This window comes from Stenella coeruleoalba, assembly GCF_951394435.1.
Source record: "Stenella coeruleoalba genome assembly, chromosome: 2".
Classification (NCBI taxonomy): domain Eukaryota; kingdom Metazoa; phylum Chordata; class Mammalia; order Artiodactyla; family Delphinidae; genus Stenella; species Stenella coeruleoalba.
The window spans coordinates 112554806-112574262 of record NC_137147.1 but is presented as its reverse complement, the minus strand read 5'-3'; the positions used below and the strand labels follow the sequence as shown (position 1 = coordinate 112574262).

General features: G+C 46.6%; 1 protein-coding gene across 9 annotated transcripts in view; it reads right to left on the bottom strand.

Annotated features, from left to right (window-relative positions):
* The window catches only part of NTRK3 (neurotrophic receptor tyrosine kinase 3), a gene marked incomplete at its 5' end in the record, with an annotated part of 581909 nt that overhangs the window by 141199 nt on the left and 421253 nt on the right, over positions 1 to 19457 (bottom strand). For all 9 annotated transcript variants that reach the window (XM_079911026.1, XM_079911027.1, XM_079911028.1 and 6 more), the window contains one exon: positions 7975 to 8163. In XM_079911026.1, the coding sequence (XP_079767152.1) occupies positions 7975 to 8163 (189 nt within the window). The remainder of the gene's footprint in view (positions 1 to 7974; positions 8164 to 19457) is intronic.

Below are 19457 nucleotides of genomic sequence, written 5' to 3'. Positions count from 1 at the left end.
TTTGCTGACTGACTGAGGAATAAAGGGGAAAAGGGGGTTGGAGGGAACCAACACAGATGGCGTATCAACAGCCCAATGAGAACGATGTGCTGTGAGGGACCCCAGGACAGAGCTGCCGGCTCAGCCAGGGAGGGAGAGTGACAGGCCTAAGAAAGCAGGATGTAGAGGTGACCAGCCAGGAGAGGCTGAAGGTTGAACGCACACGTATGGTTCAAAGTGTAGAGACTCACGTGGAAAATAGAGTCCTGAAGGCCTGAAAGGAGGCCCGAAAGACCAGGGCCAGCTTGCAAATGACACATGGGGAAAGAGAAGGCATTAGCAAGGTTTCTGGGAAACCAAAACAGAAAAGGGCTTGGATGCCCAAAGAGGTGAGGGTCACTGGGGGCTCCGGGTGGGCACCATAGAGAGTCACTGTGACAAACTGCTTTTGAGACGCTGTGAAGGCATGAGCACGCTGGTCAGAAAATCAAGGCGTCAGTTCTGTAGTCAATGTGGCAATTGGCCTCTGACCAATGACAAGTTAGAAGTGAAGTATGCTCACTACAGGCTAAGTAGCTATCCGGTGAGAATTATACCATCATCAGTTGCTGGTATAGTTTAGAGCAGAAGACATATAGATGCACACACTTGTGTGTACACACACATACATAGACACACTCGAGAAAGCACATAGAGTAGGTGAGTGTGCACTGACAAGTCCAAGAGACCCTGGGGCAGGAGCTAAGCAGTGGAGGCCAGTCTAATATGAAATGAAAAGAACCTAATCCCCCTTGGTACCGCCACCTGGAAGACAGTTTGGCTGTTTCTTACAAAGCTAAACATCCTCTTACCACGCGATGCAGCAATTGTGCACCTAGGCATTTATGCAAGAGTTGAAAGCTTATGTCCATGCAAAACCTGCACACAAATGTTTATAGCAGCTTTATTCATAATTGCCCAAACTAGAAAGCAACTAAGATGTCTACTGTGGGCTGAGTTATGTCCACCCACAGCCCCCCAAAAAAACACGTTGAATTCCTAACCCCCAGTACCGTAGAATGTGACCTTATTTGGAAATAGGGTCATTGCAGATGTAATTAGTTAAGTCAAGATGAGGTCATACTGGAATAGGATGGGCCCCTAATCCAATATGGCTCGTGTTCTTGTAAGAAGAAGGCCTTGTGAAGACAGACACACAGGGAGGACGCCATGTGAGGACAGAAGATTGGAGTGATGCAGTGGCAAGCCAAGGGATGCCAGCAAACCACCAAAAGCTGAGAACAGGGAAGAAGGATTCCCCTACAGGTTGCAGAGGGAGCAGAGTCCCCCGAGACCTTGATTTTAGGCTTCTAGCCTTCAGAACGACGAGACAATACATTTCTATTGTTTGAAATCACAGTTTGTGGTACTTTGCCACAGCAGCCCTTAGACACGAATACAATGTCCTTCAATAGCTGAATAGATAAACTATGGTAGAGCCATACGATGAAGTATTATTCAGTGATAAAAAGAAATAAGCAATCAAGCCGCGAAAAGACATGGAAGAACCTTAAATACACATAGCTAAGTGAAAGAAGCCAATCTGAGAAGGCTACACACTGTATGATTCCAGCTATAACAACATTCTGGAAAAGGCAAAACTGTGAAGACAGTAAAAAAGATCAATGGTTGCCAGGGGCTGGGGAGGGGAAATGAATCATGGACCACAGGAGAGTTTTAGGGTAGTGAACCTATTGTGTGTGATACTTAAATGATGGATACATGACACGATGCTCTTGTAAAGCCCATAGAACTATACAACACGAAGAGTGAACCCTGCTGTAAACTATGGACTTTAGTTAATGATAATATATCAATATTTGTTCTTCAATTGTAACAAATGTACCACACTAATGCCAGATGTTAATAATAGGGGAGATTTTGGTGGGGGAAGTGTGAGGGGGTAAATGGGAACACTCTGTACTTCCTGCTTAACTGTTCTGTAAACCTAAACCTGCTCTAAAATTTTTTTTTTTAAATTAAGAAACTGACTTATCCCCAGGACCAAGTATTTCCTTATCTGAAGGCAACCATGGTCCCTTGGGAACTTGATTTTGGGGAAGAATTCAGAAAGGAGGATAAGTCCCAACAGCCAGACCAAGGCTGACCCAGCTTCATGACTACAGGGACCTTCAGCCAAGGTTCTCTTCCCCATAGGGCTGTCCTTATCCTGGAAACAGGGAGAACATTGAGCCTCCACAATACGGCATTCCTCAAAAGCCAGCTTCCCTGAGTCCAGGAGGTGGAGAGTAAATGCTTGTGGACCACTGGAATCCTAGGCAATGTGATCTGACAGGGAAACGATGCATCCTGGAGTCAGTAGGTCTGGGTTTTCATCTCAGGCTCTCTCTTAACAGCTGTATGATCTGGGACAAGTCCCTTAAGCTCACTGAGCCTCAGTTTCTTTATCTATAAAATGGGTATATCAGCCTCTCCCTCAGAGAGTGGGCGAAAGACTGCATGAGGTAAAAATGGAAAGCCCAGCCCAGGGCTTGGTCCAGAGGAGGCTGTCGATGCAGATCAACGACCTTTCCCTCGGTCTGTGACATCTCTCGAGAGCCTGTGCCTGGAATGAAGACACACTCACCAAGCGTCATCTGACACACGGTTGGTTGCTATCTTCTCCAACCCTAGTCCCATGTTGTGTTTCCACAGACAATGGAGACTGGTAACACAGGGGACTTCCCTGGTGGTCCTATGGTAAAGAATCCGCCTTCCAAGGCAGGGGATTCAGGTTCGATCCCTGGTCGGGGAACTAAGATCCCACATGTCGTGGGGCAACTAAGCCTGAGCGCCACAACTACTGAGCTTACGCACCTCAACGAGAGAAGAAAAAACCTGCACGCCACAACTAGAGAGAAGCCCGTGTGCCACAACTAGAGAAAAGCCCACGCGCCGCAATGAGAGATCCCACATGCTGCAACTAAGACCAGATGCAGCCAGAAATAAAAATAAATAAAGGAAAATTTAAAAAAAAAAGACTGGTGACACATAAGAGCTACTTCTTGGAATAAGTTCAAAGTCAGGTTTGCGAAACAGGACCCACATCTTTGAGAAGGGACAGGACGACCTAAGATTTCACTCAAAATCATGCAAGACTACTGTGCATGGCTTTTCCTCTAAGCCGTGGGTTCCCAGGAGGGAAAGGTCACTTTGCAATACGATGGGTCTAGGAAGAACTCACACGTGGTTGGAAGTGAGCCAGATGCCCAGTGATGAGTAGGTACAGGAAGGAAGAAAAGGGAGTGAGGGGATGTGGGGAGGGATATGGGCATTTCAAGTGGGAATTACACTGTGGTAACAGTCGGAGGTGTGAGCTTGGAGGGAGACCTGGAAAGAAGTGACTAGGGGTAGAGGCTGGTGAATCAGCAGCAGAAAGGAGCAAGGTGAAGACACGAGGACTTGGGAGTGGCCCCAAGGGGGCAGAGGGTCCCATCCTGCATCTTGGGAGATCAGCCCCGGTGGCAGTAAGCCCCTGAGGGTAGGGACCATGCATGCCTTGTTCGCCATTGTTTCCAAAGCCGAAAAGAAGGCCTGACACAAACCCTCAATGAATATTTATTGAATAGATGAAAGGGAGAAAAATCAGCACTGTGTGAATGACTCAGATGCTAACGAAGACGAGGGACCCAAAGGAATATGCTCAAGTTTTACCAAGAGAACTCAGGGGTTCCTGGGGAAACAGAGCTATGAGACAGGGAATGCGAAGAGATATAACGCTGAGTGGAAGGGGACAATGTCTGAAAGGGGAGGTGAGAGCAAAGGATGGCTGGCCAGGGTCAGAGAGAGTCTCTGACTACTGGCCCACCAGGAGGGGAGAGGTCAAAGGGAGGAATGGAGAGCTGGGAATGCTGACGCTGGGAAGATGGGGCCCCGTACCCCTGAGACAGAAACAACCTGAGAATAAAGGCAGACAGCCTGGCCTGGGGACAGAGGGCAGGAGGGGAGGGTGACATGGCTTAGCACCCCCCAGCTAGCCTCTGCTCTCTCAACCAAGAGGCAAAGTTGTCCTCTGAGAATGGGTTTGGGAAAAGGGGATGAACAGAGAACCCCAGGGCCTTGAACAGAGCCGAAGAGCCTTCCAACCGAGCAACGGGCAAGAGGCAAAGCATGACTCCTAACACAGCCGCCTGCAGTCCAGCCCAGCACAGGCAACACAACTGCAGCCCAGAGCAGTCACAAGGGGGACAAAAGTCACCTAGTGCCCAACGTTGCTACAAATAGCTTGACACTTCTCCCCAGTGACCCACCTAGACCGGCCCCTTGCTGTCTCATTCAGAAGGGCCTAGCCTCAAATTGGCTGTGTGACATGGAGGGCTGTACCGGTTTCCTGATGCTTTCGAGCATCAGGGGGCTTTAAATAAATAATGAGGGCTGCCTCACTAGACTGCAGATTCTATATCCAACCCGGAAGAGCAGCATCTTTATTCAGCTCTTCCAGAACCCCTGGAAAGACGGAATAAATTTAGAATAAAGACAATGCCAAATGCAGAGCACTCGGGAACATAGGTGAGGGGCTGCAAGCATCTGATAACGGATGGTACTAGGTGAGCTCTACACATCCTTGCAGCCCTGACACACTATGAAAAATGCTATGGACCAGACTGAAGACAGAAAGAAAGTGAGAGGGCAGGAGAGGAGCAGCGTCTTAATCACTCCAGCCAGAAAGGTCCCACCGTTTATGATAAACACATGTGTAAAGAAAGAAAAGCACTTCTGTGCTAAATCCATCAACGGAGGACTTGCGGAAATGAGGCCTAAAGTCAGGTAGCTACTATGTCCCTGCGATTTCTTCCCACAGTCCGCATTGTTAAATGGGACGAGAAAGGACTCAGATGGGAGACCCCCCACCCCGGGGCCCCAAGATGTGAGCATTTCTCCCCCCTTAATCCCCTGCTTCTTGCCGTCTCCCCCCGAAGGAGTGACCCCAGCCCCGTCTGCAGCATCATAAACGTTCCCCGCTTATTCATCTGCCAAGGCACATGTGGTTTTAATTATTTATGATAGTGTTTCATCGCACATGGGGATGTGTCTTGGAGTCCCTTCCCTTGACTGATGAAGCCTTTGTAATCAGAGACCTGCTGCTTCCCAGCCGGTAAATCTCAGCGAGGAGAGGGCCAGGCGCTCCCTTCCAGGACTGTGTGAGTCAGCCATGGATTTGCAGAGGGCGGATTAGCCAAATCCGGTTACAAGGCTCCTGCACGTTGTTTGTCCTTGCCACACGTGTTTTCTGAAAACAATTAAGAGCCACCCATTGTCTACCGAGAGGACAAAATGTACCGCTTCCCTGAAAAGGGTATCTTCCCTAATATCAGAGGGTTTGGATAAGCTGGATTCATCCAGGGATTTTGCTCTGATGAGGTCTTGTTTGTTGCCTACTCCCTCAAGTCTTGTCACTAAACCTGCTTCCTCTCTGTCTCGGCCGACCCCTTCCTGTGTACACAGAAGTGCTGTCTGGACGTAGAAAGGCTGCCTGCTTTGAGTCACAAACACAAGGAGCTGTGGAGACGCTTCTCCTCTGCACCGTTTCCCAGGGCGACAGCTCCTTGGCTGGGTGCTGGGTCCTGACATCAAAGGACACTCAGAACCCACCGGTCTCTCCACGGTGCCCACTCATTCTGATGGCCCAGAGGGATCTTCCTCCCCACATGCCAGATTCGCCCCATCTGGAAACTATGCCACCACCTGGTATCAGGAGCCCATGGGACCCTACTCTACCCCAGGGCCCAGAGCTTCCATGACAGGGAACAAAGCCCATTCTCATTTTTCCCGGACTCTGTCTTTGTGAATTCACCTACTCACTACAATTTATGTGCAACCCCAGAACACACACACACACACAGCGCTTTCGCAGTCATTCACAAACATTCGAGAAGCGGTGACAAATTTGAGTCACCCCACGTGCACATTCCCGGCTGAGGTTAAAAAGCCATGCTCTGCTTTCTCGTTTCAGCTCTCATACTGTAAACAAGTGTCCTTCTCGTGGTCTATCCAACGCCACCTTTTTTGCATATATGTGCTTTTCGTGGGTGAGATTTCAGTTTAAAGCAGCCCCCAAGCATAGTGCTGAAGCTCTGTCTAGTGCTCCTATGAGTGAGAAGGCTGCGATGTGCCTTACGGAGAAAAGAGGTGTGTTTGATAAGCTTTGTTCAGGCATGAGTCATAGTGCTGTTGGCCACTATGAGTTCAATGTGAAGGAACCAACAGTATGTATTAAGGTGTCTTTAAACAGAAGTACACATAATACAGGTTACGTCTTGATCAGCTGATAAAAGTGCTGTGACCAGAGGCTTGCATGAACCTAACCCTGGATTCCCCCTAGGAACAATGGTCCAATGTTCGCTAATTTAGTGGTCAAAGTGACTTTACAGAATACTTGGAATAACGAGAATCAGTTGTATATTCAACAGCAATGCCAAGCCTCTATTCAAATATCAATATCACTCTAGAAAGCTCAGCAGTGCCAACCCTGGACCGAGCTTGGACCCATGCTACCATCCCAGAAGGGCTTTCCTCCCAGCCTCACCGAGGTCAGTCCAGGATGACCCTGATCTGAGGTGAGCGCTTTAGCCAGAGTAGAACCATTCTTTGCACTGTCTTCCCCACTGTTTATCTGAAATGCAGGTATCTTTCTTCCCTTGCCCAGCCCTGGTCCAGAACCCAAGTACCCTTCCTCTAACTGGTACTGATGGGGGAGTCTGATAAACACTGAGACAGATTCTGGAGGACATCAAGGTTGGGAGGCAAATGATGACCTTACCCTGATTTTAGCCCAGTCCCTCCCACTGTGGCGATCATCTCACTAAAAACAGAGGCAGAAACACAGAAGCAAAGGTGGACAGGGTGGCTGGATGCCCACTCTGCTATAAGATGGACGAGTGGGGGCAGCAAGAGTTCTGTGAGCTACAAAGAGCATAGCCCAAGTATAGAGAGCTCCGCCAGCAGGGAGAGCAAGACCAGAGGCATTTCTTCCTAGGCTGACCTGGGACTAGCTGACCAGACAAAGAGAACAGATTGGCAGAAGCCCACGGGCAGGGAAGGGGGACTCACAGCCTCCCAGAGCCTCGGGTTTCCTGTCTGTAGATGAGGCCTTAACCTACCCCATCCTTTCTGTCCCTTCTAGCTCTAAGGCACTCTCCAGGTGTCTCTGTTCCCTCTCCTGACATAGCTGACCGTTTCTTGGGAGCAGAAGCCATGGGAGGGGAGGGGTGTGCACTGTAGTCGCTGAGCCTAGATTGAGCCTGGGGACACAGCAAGGGAAACAGCTGCTGGATGGAGGGCCAAGCCACGGAGGCACCAGGAATGGGGAGAGGCCCTAGCAGACTCAGCAGAAATACAAAGGGAGGGGCTGAACCACCAGGAGGAAAGAGAGATTAGGAAGCAGGTGCCCTGAGCCCTCTGATCTGAAGGAGACATCTGTAGCGGGGAGGGGAAGGGTCCTAGCACAGGGGCCATGATCTGATTCTCAGAACGTGCACTTCGGGGCACTGGAGGGGCAGCTAGAGAGAGGTTTCCATTCGAAAGGTCCTCACCGCCCTTCACTCCCTTCCCCTCTAGTGGAGGCTGGGGCAGCAGGTCTGACGACCTCAGGGGCTATTGTCTGGACAGAGTCAGGTTACATTTCCTGAATACACAGGCCAGGTGCACAGGTACAACCAGCCGTGTCTGTGCCCCCTGCCTTACTGGGAGCACCTCTCCAGGTGGGGCTGGGCCTCCTGCCTCCAGGCTGCTCCCCGCCCCGCCCCGAGCCCGCTCTGCCCAGGGGACTCTGTCCCAGTGGTGTCCCCTCGCCCAGGCTATTCTTCAAGTTTTGAAACAAAGAGGGAGGGTCTCTTAGAGAGTGGGAGGTTAGCAGGTGGTAGGTCACCCCAGAAGGTTCCAGAACCCCAGCTACGTGGTCTATCGCCATGCCACCCTCCCTCCCCAGAAGGGACAACATTCTACTGTGGTACTCACATGTGTCTGGCTTGTGGCAGTTGTGTCCCTGACGGAAGTACTGGGGGTTCTCAATGACCGGGATGCGAGTCATGCCGATGACCACTGTGTCCGGCCCGGCATCCAGAGATGAGGGCGTGGTGATGCCATGGTTGATGTGATGCAGCGGGCTGGCTGAGTCCTCCTCACCACTGATGACAGCCACAGGACCTGCACACACCAGGAGAGACACAGGACCCCGGTGAAGTCACATCCAGCCAGTGCCCAGCCCCACCCACAGACCTTTGCACTATTTTTTCCACCACATTTTCCATAGGAGCAAAATCCATTGGAAGAGTATTCCCCGAATGCTCTGGATTCTGAATTGAGAATAACCGCTTAATTCTCTTTCATGAGAGGGAGAAAAATCTACCTCATCACACCATGGAAACAGCTGCAAAATAAGAGTGAATCTAAATGATTATGACATGAAGTACCCCCACTTTCCCCAAATCCAAATTAGTTCAAAATCATTAAAAGTTCAAATAAGTTTCTTTGCTTATATAACAACAACAGGATTTTAAAAATGACCTAGCGGTAGTATGCAGCCTGTCCCTTGTCTCTTCAAGAGCTTTCAAAACTACTGATGCTGGGTCCCACCCTCAAAGATTCTGATTCAGTTGGTCTGGGGATGCAACTTGGGCATCAGGATTTAAAAGCTCCCTTGTGAGTCCCAAGTCCAGCTAAGATCTGGAGCCTCTCTTTAGGGCCTTGGAGGCTGAGAACCTTTCCAGAGTGGCCATCAGATGCCCACAGGAGTATGAAGTAACTTTACCCGGATTCTGCTATCAACGCTCCCCGGTCCACAGACAGATAAGCCCAACGTGGGCTTGGATCTAACTCCGGCCAGCTTTCGCAAGTGACAGCACTCAGGCTGCAATACTATTAGCCTACAGACAGCTGGGCCAGCTGACCCACTCTTGAAAGTTCCATATTTGCCCCAATGGCTTCAGAGAACATCATTTGCATCTTTACCAACCCTAACGCCACCATATTCTAACCCAAAGAAAAAAACCAGTAAATGAGGTGATTTGCGAACACAAGTTGAGAAAGATGATTAATGCTGCTGTCTTGGTAGAGAAATGATTCTGTTTGGTGGTGTGATTCTCCCATAAGTACAAATAAAACTCCGGTAAAGTGAATTAGCTGTGACTGTTTGTGGCTTTCTACAAGTGGCATTTTAAATGGCTGCTTTGCAAGACACATGGTCCCAAGACAAAACACCTGCTGTGATTTGGTTTTGCAGCTTTTGAACAATATTTCCACTGCAGAAATCCACTTACATCTTACTGAAGTTTATGGGGAGAATATTTCCCATCAAATAGCAAGGTGAAGCGCCAATGAGGCAGAACTAAGTGGAGGATGGGTAAATGCAAACTGAGGACCCTGAATTCCACTCCGTCAGCACAGACAGGCTTATTTCAATCCACGACAAATGTCTGACTGTGCCTGGAGACCATGTGAAAAAAGTAGCAGTAAGGGGTTGCCCAAATACTCGCAGGCATCATGTGCCTTGCAAAAAGAGGCCAGTTCTCGAAAATACCTTGTAAACTTTTTTGAAACACTTCACAGTGATTTCCAGTTAAACATGAAATGCTGAACACTGGTCTTTAGCCTGCTCACCCCAAATGCTATTAACATACAAAGGAATTAAAGAAATACTGGTGCACAAAGAGGAACAGGGGAGATAAGAGGAAATTAGATGTTTCAACAACGTTTTGGAAGATGAGAAACCAAAGGAGGAGAAGCTCGCTTACAGAGAGGAGGAAGATAGGGAAGAAGGGACCACCAGGTCTGCGGCAGGGAATCGTGACAGGAAGTCAGTTCTGCTGGGGAGACCCAGTACTTGAAGGGTCAGGGGACCAAGGAAGGCTGCAGTGAGGCTCGGGGCTGGAACAAGTCACCCCGGCCATCACCTCCCCCCCATCCGTCAGAGTCTAGTGGTTTCATCCCAGAGAAATTGAACCTGAAACGTTCAGGGGAGGGCTGGGGTGAAGCACGAGGCAGAGCTCCTTCTTCTTGCTCCTAAAACAACAGAAACGGGACTTCTCTGCTGGTCCAGTGGTTAAGAATCCTCCTTCCAACACAAGGGACGTGGGTTCGATCCCTAGTCAGGGGATTAAGATCCCACATGCCGTGGGGTAACTAAGCCCACGCGCTCTAGAGCCCACGCGCCACGACTACTGAGCCCATGTGCTCTGGTGCCTGCTTGCCACAACTAGAGAAGCCCACGTGCCACAAGGAAGAGCCTGCGCAATGCAATGAAAGATCCTGCATGCCGTAATGAAGATCCCGCGTGCCGCAACTAAGACCTGACGCAGCCAAATAAATAAATAAATATTTTAAAAATAATAAATAAAACAACAGAAACCAGGAACAACACTGCTTACCCAGCCACCTCGCCCTTGGTCTTGCCTCAAATACTGCCACCCCAGAGGAGATTACAGAATGCTTCTCTGGAGAAGCTAAATGCCTTAGAATGGACTTCTGGAGAGTGACATGTGAGGGTCTCCCAAGGAAGTTGAGTTTACATGGCAATCATGCCTTAGTGAAGCGGGACAGTTGACAAGTCCCATCGTGCACACAAAGCAGGATCTTATTAGCTTTCTAGTGTTCAATTCCTAAATACGAAGAAATAGTCCAGGATCACCAGACACTTCAGCAAAGCTTCAGCATAAAAGAGGGGCACAAGACACATAACCAGGGACCTGCAGGAAGCAGAGGCAATTCAGGGAGCAGGAGATTTTTTTGCGGTACGTGGGCCTCTCACTGTTGTGGTCGCTCCCATTGCAGAGCACAGGCTCTGGACGCGCAGGCTCAGCGGCCATGGCTCACGGGCCCAGCCGCTCCGCGGCATGTGGGATCTTCCCGGACCGGGGCACGAACCCGTGTCCCCTGCATCGGCAGGCGGACTCCCAACCACTGCGTCACCAGGGAAGCCCTAGCAGAAGACTTTTTAAAAAATATCTTCAGAAAGATAAATGAAGACATTGCATCCAGAAAACAAGATGATACTTTAAAATGACCAATTAGAAGGTAAGAAAGAATCCTTGAGAATTGTGATCATCAAAATCTGAAAGTCATAGAAGAATGGAAGATAAGTCAAGAAAATGTCCCAGAAAGTCAAACAAAAAGGAAAAAGGTGGTAAACAGGAAAGAAAAGATATGAAAATTAAAGACTCGATCTAGAGATGCAACAACTGATTAAAAGGAGAGAGAGAGAAAGAGAGAGACAGAGAGGGAGAGGGACAGAAAGAGAAAGATGAAAGGCCAAAATAAAAAAATATGGAAAAATTTGCCGAAAATATTATCTACGCAGTTCCCAGAACAATTAACACATACATGAGAGCATGGATTCATGTGCATGCATGCACACACGGGTGCATACACACACGGGTGCATACACACACACACACAGACACACACACACACCAAGACACAAAGTTATGAAATGCCAGAACCATGAGGATAAAGAGAAGATGCTAAAAGCTTTCAGGAGGATGGGACAGGTCATATTTCAAAAGGAACAGGAATCAGAAAGACAGCCTAATTCTCCATGAAAACCTAATACTGTTACGGTAACTGAGCAAATTCCTTCAAAATTCTGATGGACAAATTTTCAACCTAGAATTCTATACCTAAAAATGTATCCACCCATAGTAAGGGCAAAAGGGACATATTTGCAGACATGTAAAAATTTACCTCACCCTTTCTTAGGAAGTGATGTGAAGTGGAAGGTTCAGCAAAACAAAGGGGAAAAAAAGGAGAGGGGAGTCAGGGATCCAGTTCTCAAAAGACCAAACAACAGAAGGCCCCTGACACATTGGCCCCTTCTGTTCTCAGCATTACAGGACATGGGTTGTTACAGCAACATGGAGGAAGGACACCAAATCAGGAGGAGTTTGGAGAAGACAGAACATTGGACATTCGAATCTGCTTTCATCAAGTCAATGGACAAAGCGAGTGATCAACAAAATGGTCCAAAAGCCTGTGCTTTAACACAGTGTCAGCTTTCTCGACATTATTTATTCTGGAATCTGAAAAGGGCTGGGGAAAGAGCCATGGGTAGAAGTGTCCTTCTATAGTCTCCCAAGCCATGGAGAGGATGGATAGGGAGGCCCACAGAGACCTGCCAGAAATAAAAGAATAAAGCAGACTAAGGAGCCCTGGAGGACCCACTACTTAAAATGCAGGCGGAGAAAGGGGAGCTGAAAAAGGAGAATGAGAAGAAATGGCCAGAGAAGGCTGTTGTCTTAGAAGTCAAAGTAGGAGAACTTCCGGAAGCTGAAGAGCATCACGTACAGAGGCCAAGTAAGATGAAGAATGAAATCAGGCCACTGCATTTGACAATAAGAAGGCGGCTTTAATGAGAGCAGTTTCCACAGAACAGTAGAGGAAAATATATTATAGTGGGTTGAAGAGCTAGACAAATCACCATCACCATCATCATCATTTTTATCATTGAGTGCTTCCTACGTATCATGCTCTGGAAAGGTAACTTCTTTGCCTTTATACCTTTATACCTTTATGTGCCACCAGCATCCACTCCAAGAATTGATCTCCCTTCCCAAGTCTGGCTGATTCACCTGTCCCTTGCCTCAGGGGGAAACCCACAGACCTGTGGTCCCTCTGGGAAAGGAAGCATTTCTTCTTACCTGAATATCCACAGAAAAGAATTTATTAAGATACAAAGAAGGGACAAGTAATTCAGGGGACATCTCAGCTGTGTGGGGAGATGTCTTCTATTTTCTATTTTCTGAGCCCTAAGGCAGGTCAGGAGGAGTCAAGCTTGCTGTCTTCTTAGCTCTCAACACACACACACAGACTGTCTAGTATCTGTGATGGGCCTCTCTGCTGTCACTAATCCATTCCTAATTGCACATTTATTTTGGTATGCAGCACTAATAAACAAAAAGAAGGAAACAGGTTTATAGCCCTTCTGGTAAGTTCAAGCTTTTGAGAGAGACCTGAAGGAAGACAGGTCTGCTCAGACACTCCCATCACATGATTCTCTTCCCAAATAGGTGACTTTTTTCCCTTCAGACCTATGGTGGGTTTTGTTCCTCCAATCACACCGTAATAGAAGCATTAGATAATTAGAGACAGCTTGATGGCCCCGACAGGTGTCCTGCCCAGCAGGATGGTCCAAACTGTCTTTCCAGAGTCTCTCTCTTTCCTTCCCTGCTCGTTCTATAGGAGAAAATAAGGGAGCAGAGCCAGGGATGGCTCGGATTTTCATAAGTGGTTGATTCCAGTGTAGGGCTCAGTTTCCCCCAGAAAGCAAAGGTCTCTGATGGGAACACAGGTGGAATTTCACTGCAGTAGAGTGAGCTCTGATCCAGGTGGGCAGGGCCCCCATCGCAGGGAAGCTGGGGGATGCAAGCCACCACAAGGCCTGCAGGGACATGGCATCCTCAGAAGCCTCTGGAGACTCAGGGTCCACAGTACAAAAGGGGAGGGGAGAAGGGAAGGGGTGCATTGCACACAATGAAAGAGGAAAGAGCAGTAGCCTCCCTGGTAATGCATGACCACAGAAACACTCACTGCCTCTTTCAGATCCGAGGAAGAACCTCCTTAGAATCATCTCTCCAGTGTTTCTTACCCTTGTCACCTAAATCCCCTTCTGTTCCACACACACCCTAACTTACAAAGTATTAACAGTTCTCGGACATTTGGCCCCAAGAACACCCAGTCATTGACTCTACACTCTGGCATTTGCCCAGGCAATGTATGGAAGTGGAAGTCTCCAATTTCCAAAGGAATGACTTGGAGTCTCAAGGATGTGGTTACAACGAAAGGGAAAGGGAGGAAAAATAAACCAACTTTTATTAAACACCTACTATATGCCAGAAATATTGCTGGGCATTTTGTTCTCATTTGATCCTCCAAAAAATACTTTTATCCCCATGCAATCAACTGGAAAACTCAAATAAGTTTGGTTTTTCAAAAATCACTCAGCCAGGAAGTGATGGAGCCTGTATCTGAACCTATGTTCATCTCCAAAGTTCTTCCTCTTCCCACCAAACTACCCAATTTCTCAATAGGATGGCTGACACCTAGTATTTTTTATAAATAGCCAGAACTCGGTGTGAACACATGAGCCCATTAAGGAAGCCAAAACATCACATCTGAATCAAGTCACTTAGGAATAGATCACCAAATATTTTCAAGGCTGAACCAACCCATATAAGATAACTTTGGGCAGTCAAGGCCAATATTTATGGCTAGATTGTAAAATCCTGGAGGCAGGATCCAACCATTTCTATATTCCTTCATTTATCCTTGTACTTCTTTCCAAAGTGGGGCGTGGAGAGGCAGCAATCTCGCCTAGCCATTCAGAAAACCCTCTTAGAAATTATGGTCATCATGACTGCTGTTCACCAAGTATTTCCAGGCACCTGGTAGGAAGGCAGTTTTCTGCACTCCTTGAGGTGAGGCGGTGCCCTATCACTTTCTTTGGCTAATGAAAATGAGCAGAAGTGATCTGTATCGCTTCCCCATGGAAGCTTGAAGATCTAGTGTGTTGGTAACATATCACCTCACACCTGTTAGAATGGTTAGCATCAAAAAGGCAAGAAATAACACATGCTAGTGAGGACACGGAGAAAAGGGAACCCTTGTGCAGTGTTGGTGGGATTGTAAATGGTGCAGCCACTGCAGGAAAAAAATATGGAGGTTCCTCAAAAAATTAAAAAATAGAACTACTGTATATTCCAGCAATTCCATTTCAGAGAATACAGGAGTCTCCCCATTATCCACGGTTTTGCTCTCTGTGGTTTCAGTCACTGGTGGTCAACCGTGGTCCGAATAGTAAATGGAAAATTTCAGAAATGAATAATTCATAACTTTTAGGTTGTGCACCGATCTGAGTAGTGTGATGAAATCTCACACTGTCCCTTCTCCATCCCACCCTGGACATAAATCACCTCTTGTCCAGCACATCCCACCCATTAGTCACTTAGTAGCCGCTGGGTTAAAAAAGATCGACTGTCATGGTATCACAGTGCTTGAGTCCAAGTAACCTTTATTTTACTTAATAATGGGCCCTAATGCAAGAGTAGAGATGCTGGCAATTCAGATATGCCAAAGAGAAGCTGTAAAGTGCTTCCTTTAATTGAAAAGGTGAAAGTTCTCGACTTAGTAAAGAAAGAAAAAAATCATACACTGAGGTTGCTAAGATCTACAGTAAGAACCAATCTTCTATCGGTAAAATAGTGAAGAAGGAAAAAGAAATTCATGCTAGTTTCGCTGTTGCACCTCAAACTGCAAAAGTTACTACCACAGTGCATGGTAAATACTCAGTTAACATGGAAAAGGCATTACATTTGTATAAGAGACTTTGAGAGAGAGAGAAACCACACTCATATAACTTTTAATACAGTATATTATTATAATTGTTCTATTTTATTATCAATGTAACAAATTTATAAGTTAAACTTTATCATAGGAATGGATGTATAGGAAAAAACATAGTATACATAAGGTTTGGTACTATCTTCAGTTTCAGGCATCCACTGGGGATCTTGGAATGTATCCCCCATGGATGGGGGGGGACTACTGCATATCCATAGGAAATGAAAATACTATGTCAAAGAGATAACTGCACCCTTACGTCCACAGTACCATTATTTACAATAGGCCAGACATGGAAACAGCCTAAGTGTCCATTGACAAATGAATGGATAAAGCTGTGGTATATATATACTAAATGGACTTGGTATATATCAACCAATTTGATATGTACATCAAATGGAATGTTATTCAGCCACTAAAAGGAGGAAAATCCTGCCATTTGCAACAACATTAATGGACCTTGAGGGCGTTATGCTAAGTGAAATAAATCAGAGAAAGACAAACACTGTAAGATTCCACTTATGTGTGAAATCATAAAAAACAAACAAATAAACAAAAACAAGTCCTGGGGATATAATGTACACCATGGAGACTATAGTTAATAAAACTGTACCGTGTATTTGAAAGCTGCTAAGAGAGTACATCTTAAAAGTTCTCATTACAAGAAAAAAAATGTGTAACTATGTGTGGTGATAGATGTTATCATTTCACAATACACACAAATATTGAATCACTATGTTGTATACCTGAAACTAATATAATAATGTAATGTCATATGTCAATTACATCTCAGTTTTTAAAAAAATCCAGTGTGTGATCTGCCACATTTTCTTTTTCCTGCCTTGGCAATTGTGGAAGCATGAGGCAGAGCGCCAGGCAGTCCTGGGTGAGGCTGACACAGAGCTGGGGTCTCCAGCCAACACCTGGTACACATAAGTGAGACATACAGCTTTGTTGTTTTAAATCACTGAGATTGGCAGGGGTGCTGTTTGCTATCAGCATAACCCAGTTCATGCTGACTAATACAGGAATGAAGTCGTCCCACGTTTAACAATTTTACTTTAATTCTTTCCTTGAGACAATGAGCATGCTTCACACCATCTTCAACAAATCTCTACAAAAGTGTCTTATGAAAAGGATGGGCTTATTGTCCTTAATGATGTGATTCATCTTAAACGCCTATTCCCAACTCTGTCCCCAAATTAAGTTCTAATCTAATCTAATACAGTTCCACTAAGAGCCAGATCATGGCCTCCTTTGTTGAAAAAAAACTCCGCCCTACCTCACTCTGACTTGGGAAGTATAAGAAAACAACAAACCTGGATGGGTCTCATGGTTTTTTAATGTGTCAGAATGAAGCAAACAAGCCAACCTTTGGATTAAGAAAATGATTTTTTAAAAACTTCAACCTTTTCCTACTGATAAAAATCAAACATTGACGTGTCCCTGGTGGGTGAGAGCTTTGCATCAACAAATCTGAGAGCCGGAACTCATAAAACAAAATAAGTGAAAGCACAACAAACAATTAAAAATCCAGCCATGCTCAGAGAGGGATTCCATTTACAGTCTCATAAAAAGGGCTTAGTCCTCAGAGGCAAACAAAAGAAAATCAGCTTCTTAATTTTTATTGGCAGAGGTGGGACAGAGGCCAAATGAACATAGGCTGTGCCCAAGAGCATACCTGGGGGCAAGTCACCAACTGTTCCTGGACCAGCTCCTGTGGTCCCTCCCCTCTCTGCCTCTTCCAGCTTCCTGACAAGTCTTTGCCACTGTGATCTCTGGGGCTCGCCAGGTCCTGCAGGCTGCCCAACAAGGCGTGCTCTCCTCACTTCTGCGCTCCTCTCCCTGAATTTTTTCCCAAAAGGTAAGCTTTATTCTCTGGCTCCAATTCCCTCCCAGCCTCTTACAGGAACCAAAGGCTTTGTTCATGCCTCGAAGCATTCATAGCTTGGAGGTATTGCTTGGAGATTGAAAATGATGCTACTGAACAACCAGCCAGAGAACACACATTTAAGGAAAGGGAAGGCAGGACTGGCTCGCTGAATACTTGATTTCCCTTATCTCGGTTAATCAACACAACAACCCTGGTGTTAGATCCTGTTATCCCAGTAACACAGTGGAGGAAATTGAAGCTCAAGGTTTCATCATTTGCCCAAGGTCACACAGTTAATAAATGGTAGACAGACTCACGTCTATCTGACTTCAAAGTCTGGGCTCATTTCACTGCATCATGCTCCCTGACCCTCCAGCATTGTTTTTCTGATATTGGGACAAGTTATGATGGGTCAGCCACAGCTCCTTTCCATGCCCAATCTTTATTCCCTTGAGACTCATTTGTAAGAGAACTGGCTTCATTGAGTGAGGCAGCTCATGACATTTCCAGGGAACTTTAGACCCATGCACCAGGTTGTAGCCGGCAGAGGCAACCAGGAGTTCATAGACAGAGTGGCAGGCAGCAAGGGGCCTGAGAAGGCAGAAGTATGCAGCCTGGAGGGAAGGCAATTGTCATCAGCTTTCTCCAAACACTCTTTATACACTTTATAACACTCATAATATTTCAGAACATCCCAGGCACGAACAGGAAGCGAGTAGTCACCTTCCGAATGCGTGTATAAGCCAACTGGAGTACAGTATGCTGGTGTTTTTGTCCAAGGATTATAGCTCAAATCTCAACTTTTCTAAATTCAGCATTAGCCACTGTACTAGTCAGTGTACCCCCAAATAGAGGCATTTATTTCCTCTAAAGAATTATCTATAGATCTTCCCCATCGTCTTGGGGACTGTGTGTGCATGGAAGCATGCTGAGCACGCTGTACTAGGTGTTGCCATGTTGGATCACCGATGTCTCCATGTCCTTCACCCACTCACTCATGTCACTTTTTTCACTCCCTTAACTATATTGCATAATCTAATTTCAACACTAAGACCAAGAGAATGAGAGTCCAAATTCCTGCCGGCTAAGCCCAGATGCCTCTGACTTGACCTGGTTCACAAGTGGGAAACAATATCTAAAACCCCATCCATTGACCTGTGGATGGTTTCAATGTGAGGTTCTTTAAATTAAAGTGAGGCATGACTAGTTAGAAGAGGTAGAGACAAAACTCTTTTCAGGAGACACTTGGGGCCTTACAGGTACTGGCTCACGGTGGGCTTCCCCACTAGAAAAACTTCCCACAGTTGCCTGGTCCCGCCACACTGCTTTCTGGGCAATAGCTTATCCAAGGTATGTCAGGAGGAAACCTGGTATTACTAAGTACCTGTGGAGTGATGCCATGGCATAGTGCCACCTATAGAAAACCCTGCTTCCTTCTGCAGAGTGATGGCCTCATAGGCTCAAACAAAACACCGTAAAAAATAGCTGATGTCTGCTGAGCACTTTCTGACCAGCGGGCACTGTTCTGTCTCATTCAAGGCTCACAGTGGCTCAGGGAAGTGGGTCCTATAATTAGAGTCGGAGCAGTTGAGTAGTCTGCCCAAAGTCACACAGGTAGTAGGTGACAGCGTCGTGGTCGTAGCTGGCTGTCAGACTCCAGAGACCATAATCTTAATTACCCCCCTACCTACCTTATGGTACATAATTATACAGCCTCAAATCAGTGAGGTCTAGAATGAAAACATTTCAACTACAATGCCCCTAAATCAAAGATGCTGAAATGAGGCCTGAATTTAGATTGGAGAGAAACCATGAAAGTCCAACAGCTTCTTCCAGACCAGTCTGAGATTGTAAACTCATTCCCAAGCCCTGAGTGTTCACACGCAGCTGTCCCTGTGCTTGGTACAGAGCCCATCGCCTTACATCAGACAAAAAGACATTTCTCCCTTTGCTAGAAAATGCTCAGTGGAAAGGTCTGAGGCCTCCTAGGAGTCCCAAGTTAGTGAGGAAAATGAGAGTTACAGACCCTAGAGCTTTTTAGAATGGGGATCTCATGATTCGGTGCGTTAAACCCCATAATCTAATAGCAGTGGAAACCCTTGGATCTGTGTGACATTTTACTGCTCCAAGGCACCTTCTTATCCATGGACTCAATTACCACAACAACCCAATGGGATACTCAAGATAGAGATTACATTGCCCATTTTACAGATGAGGAAACTGAGGCTCAGAGCTGTTG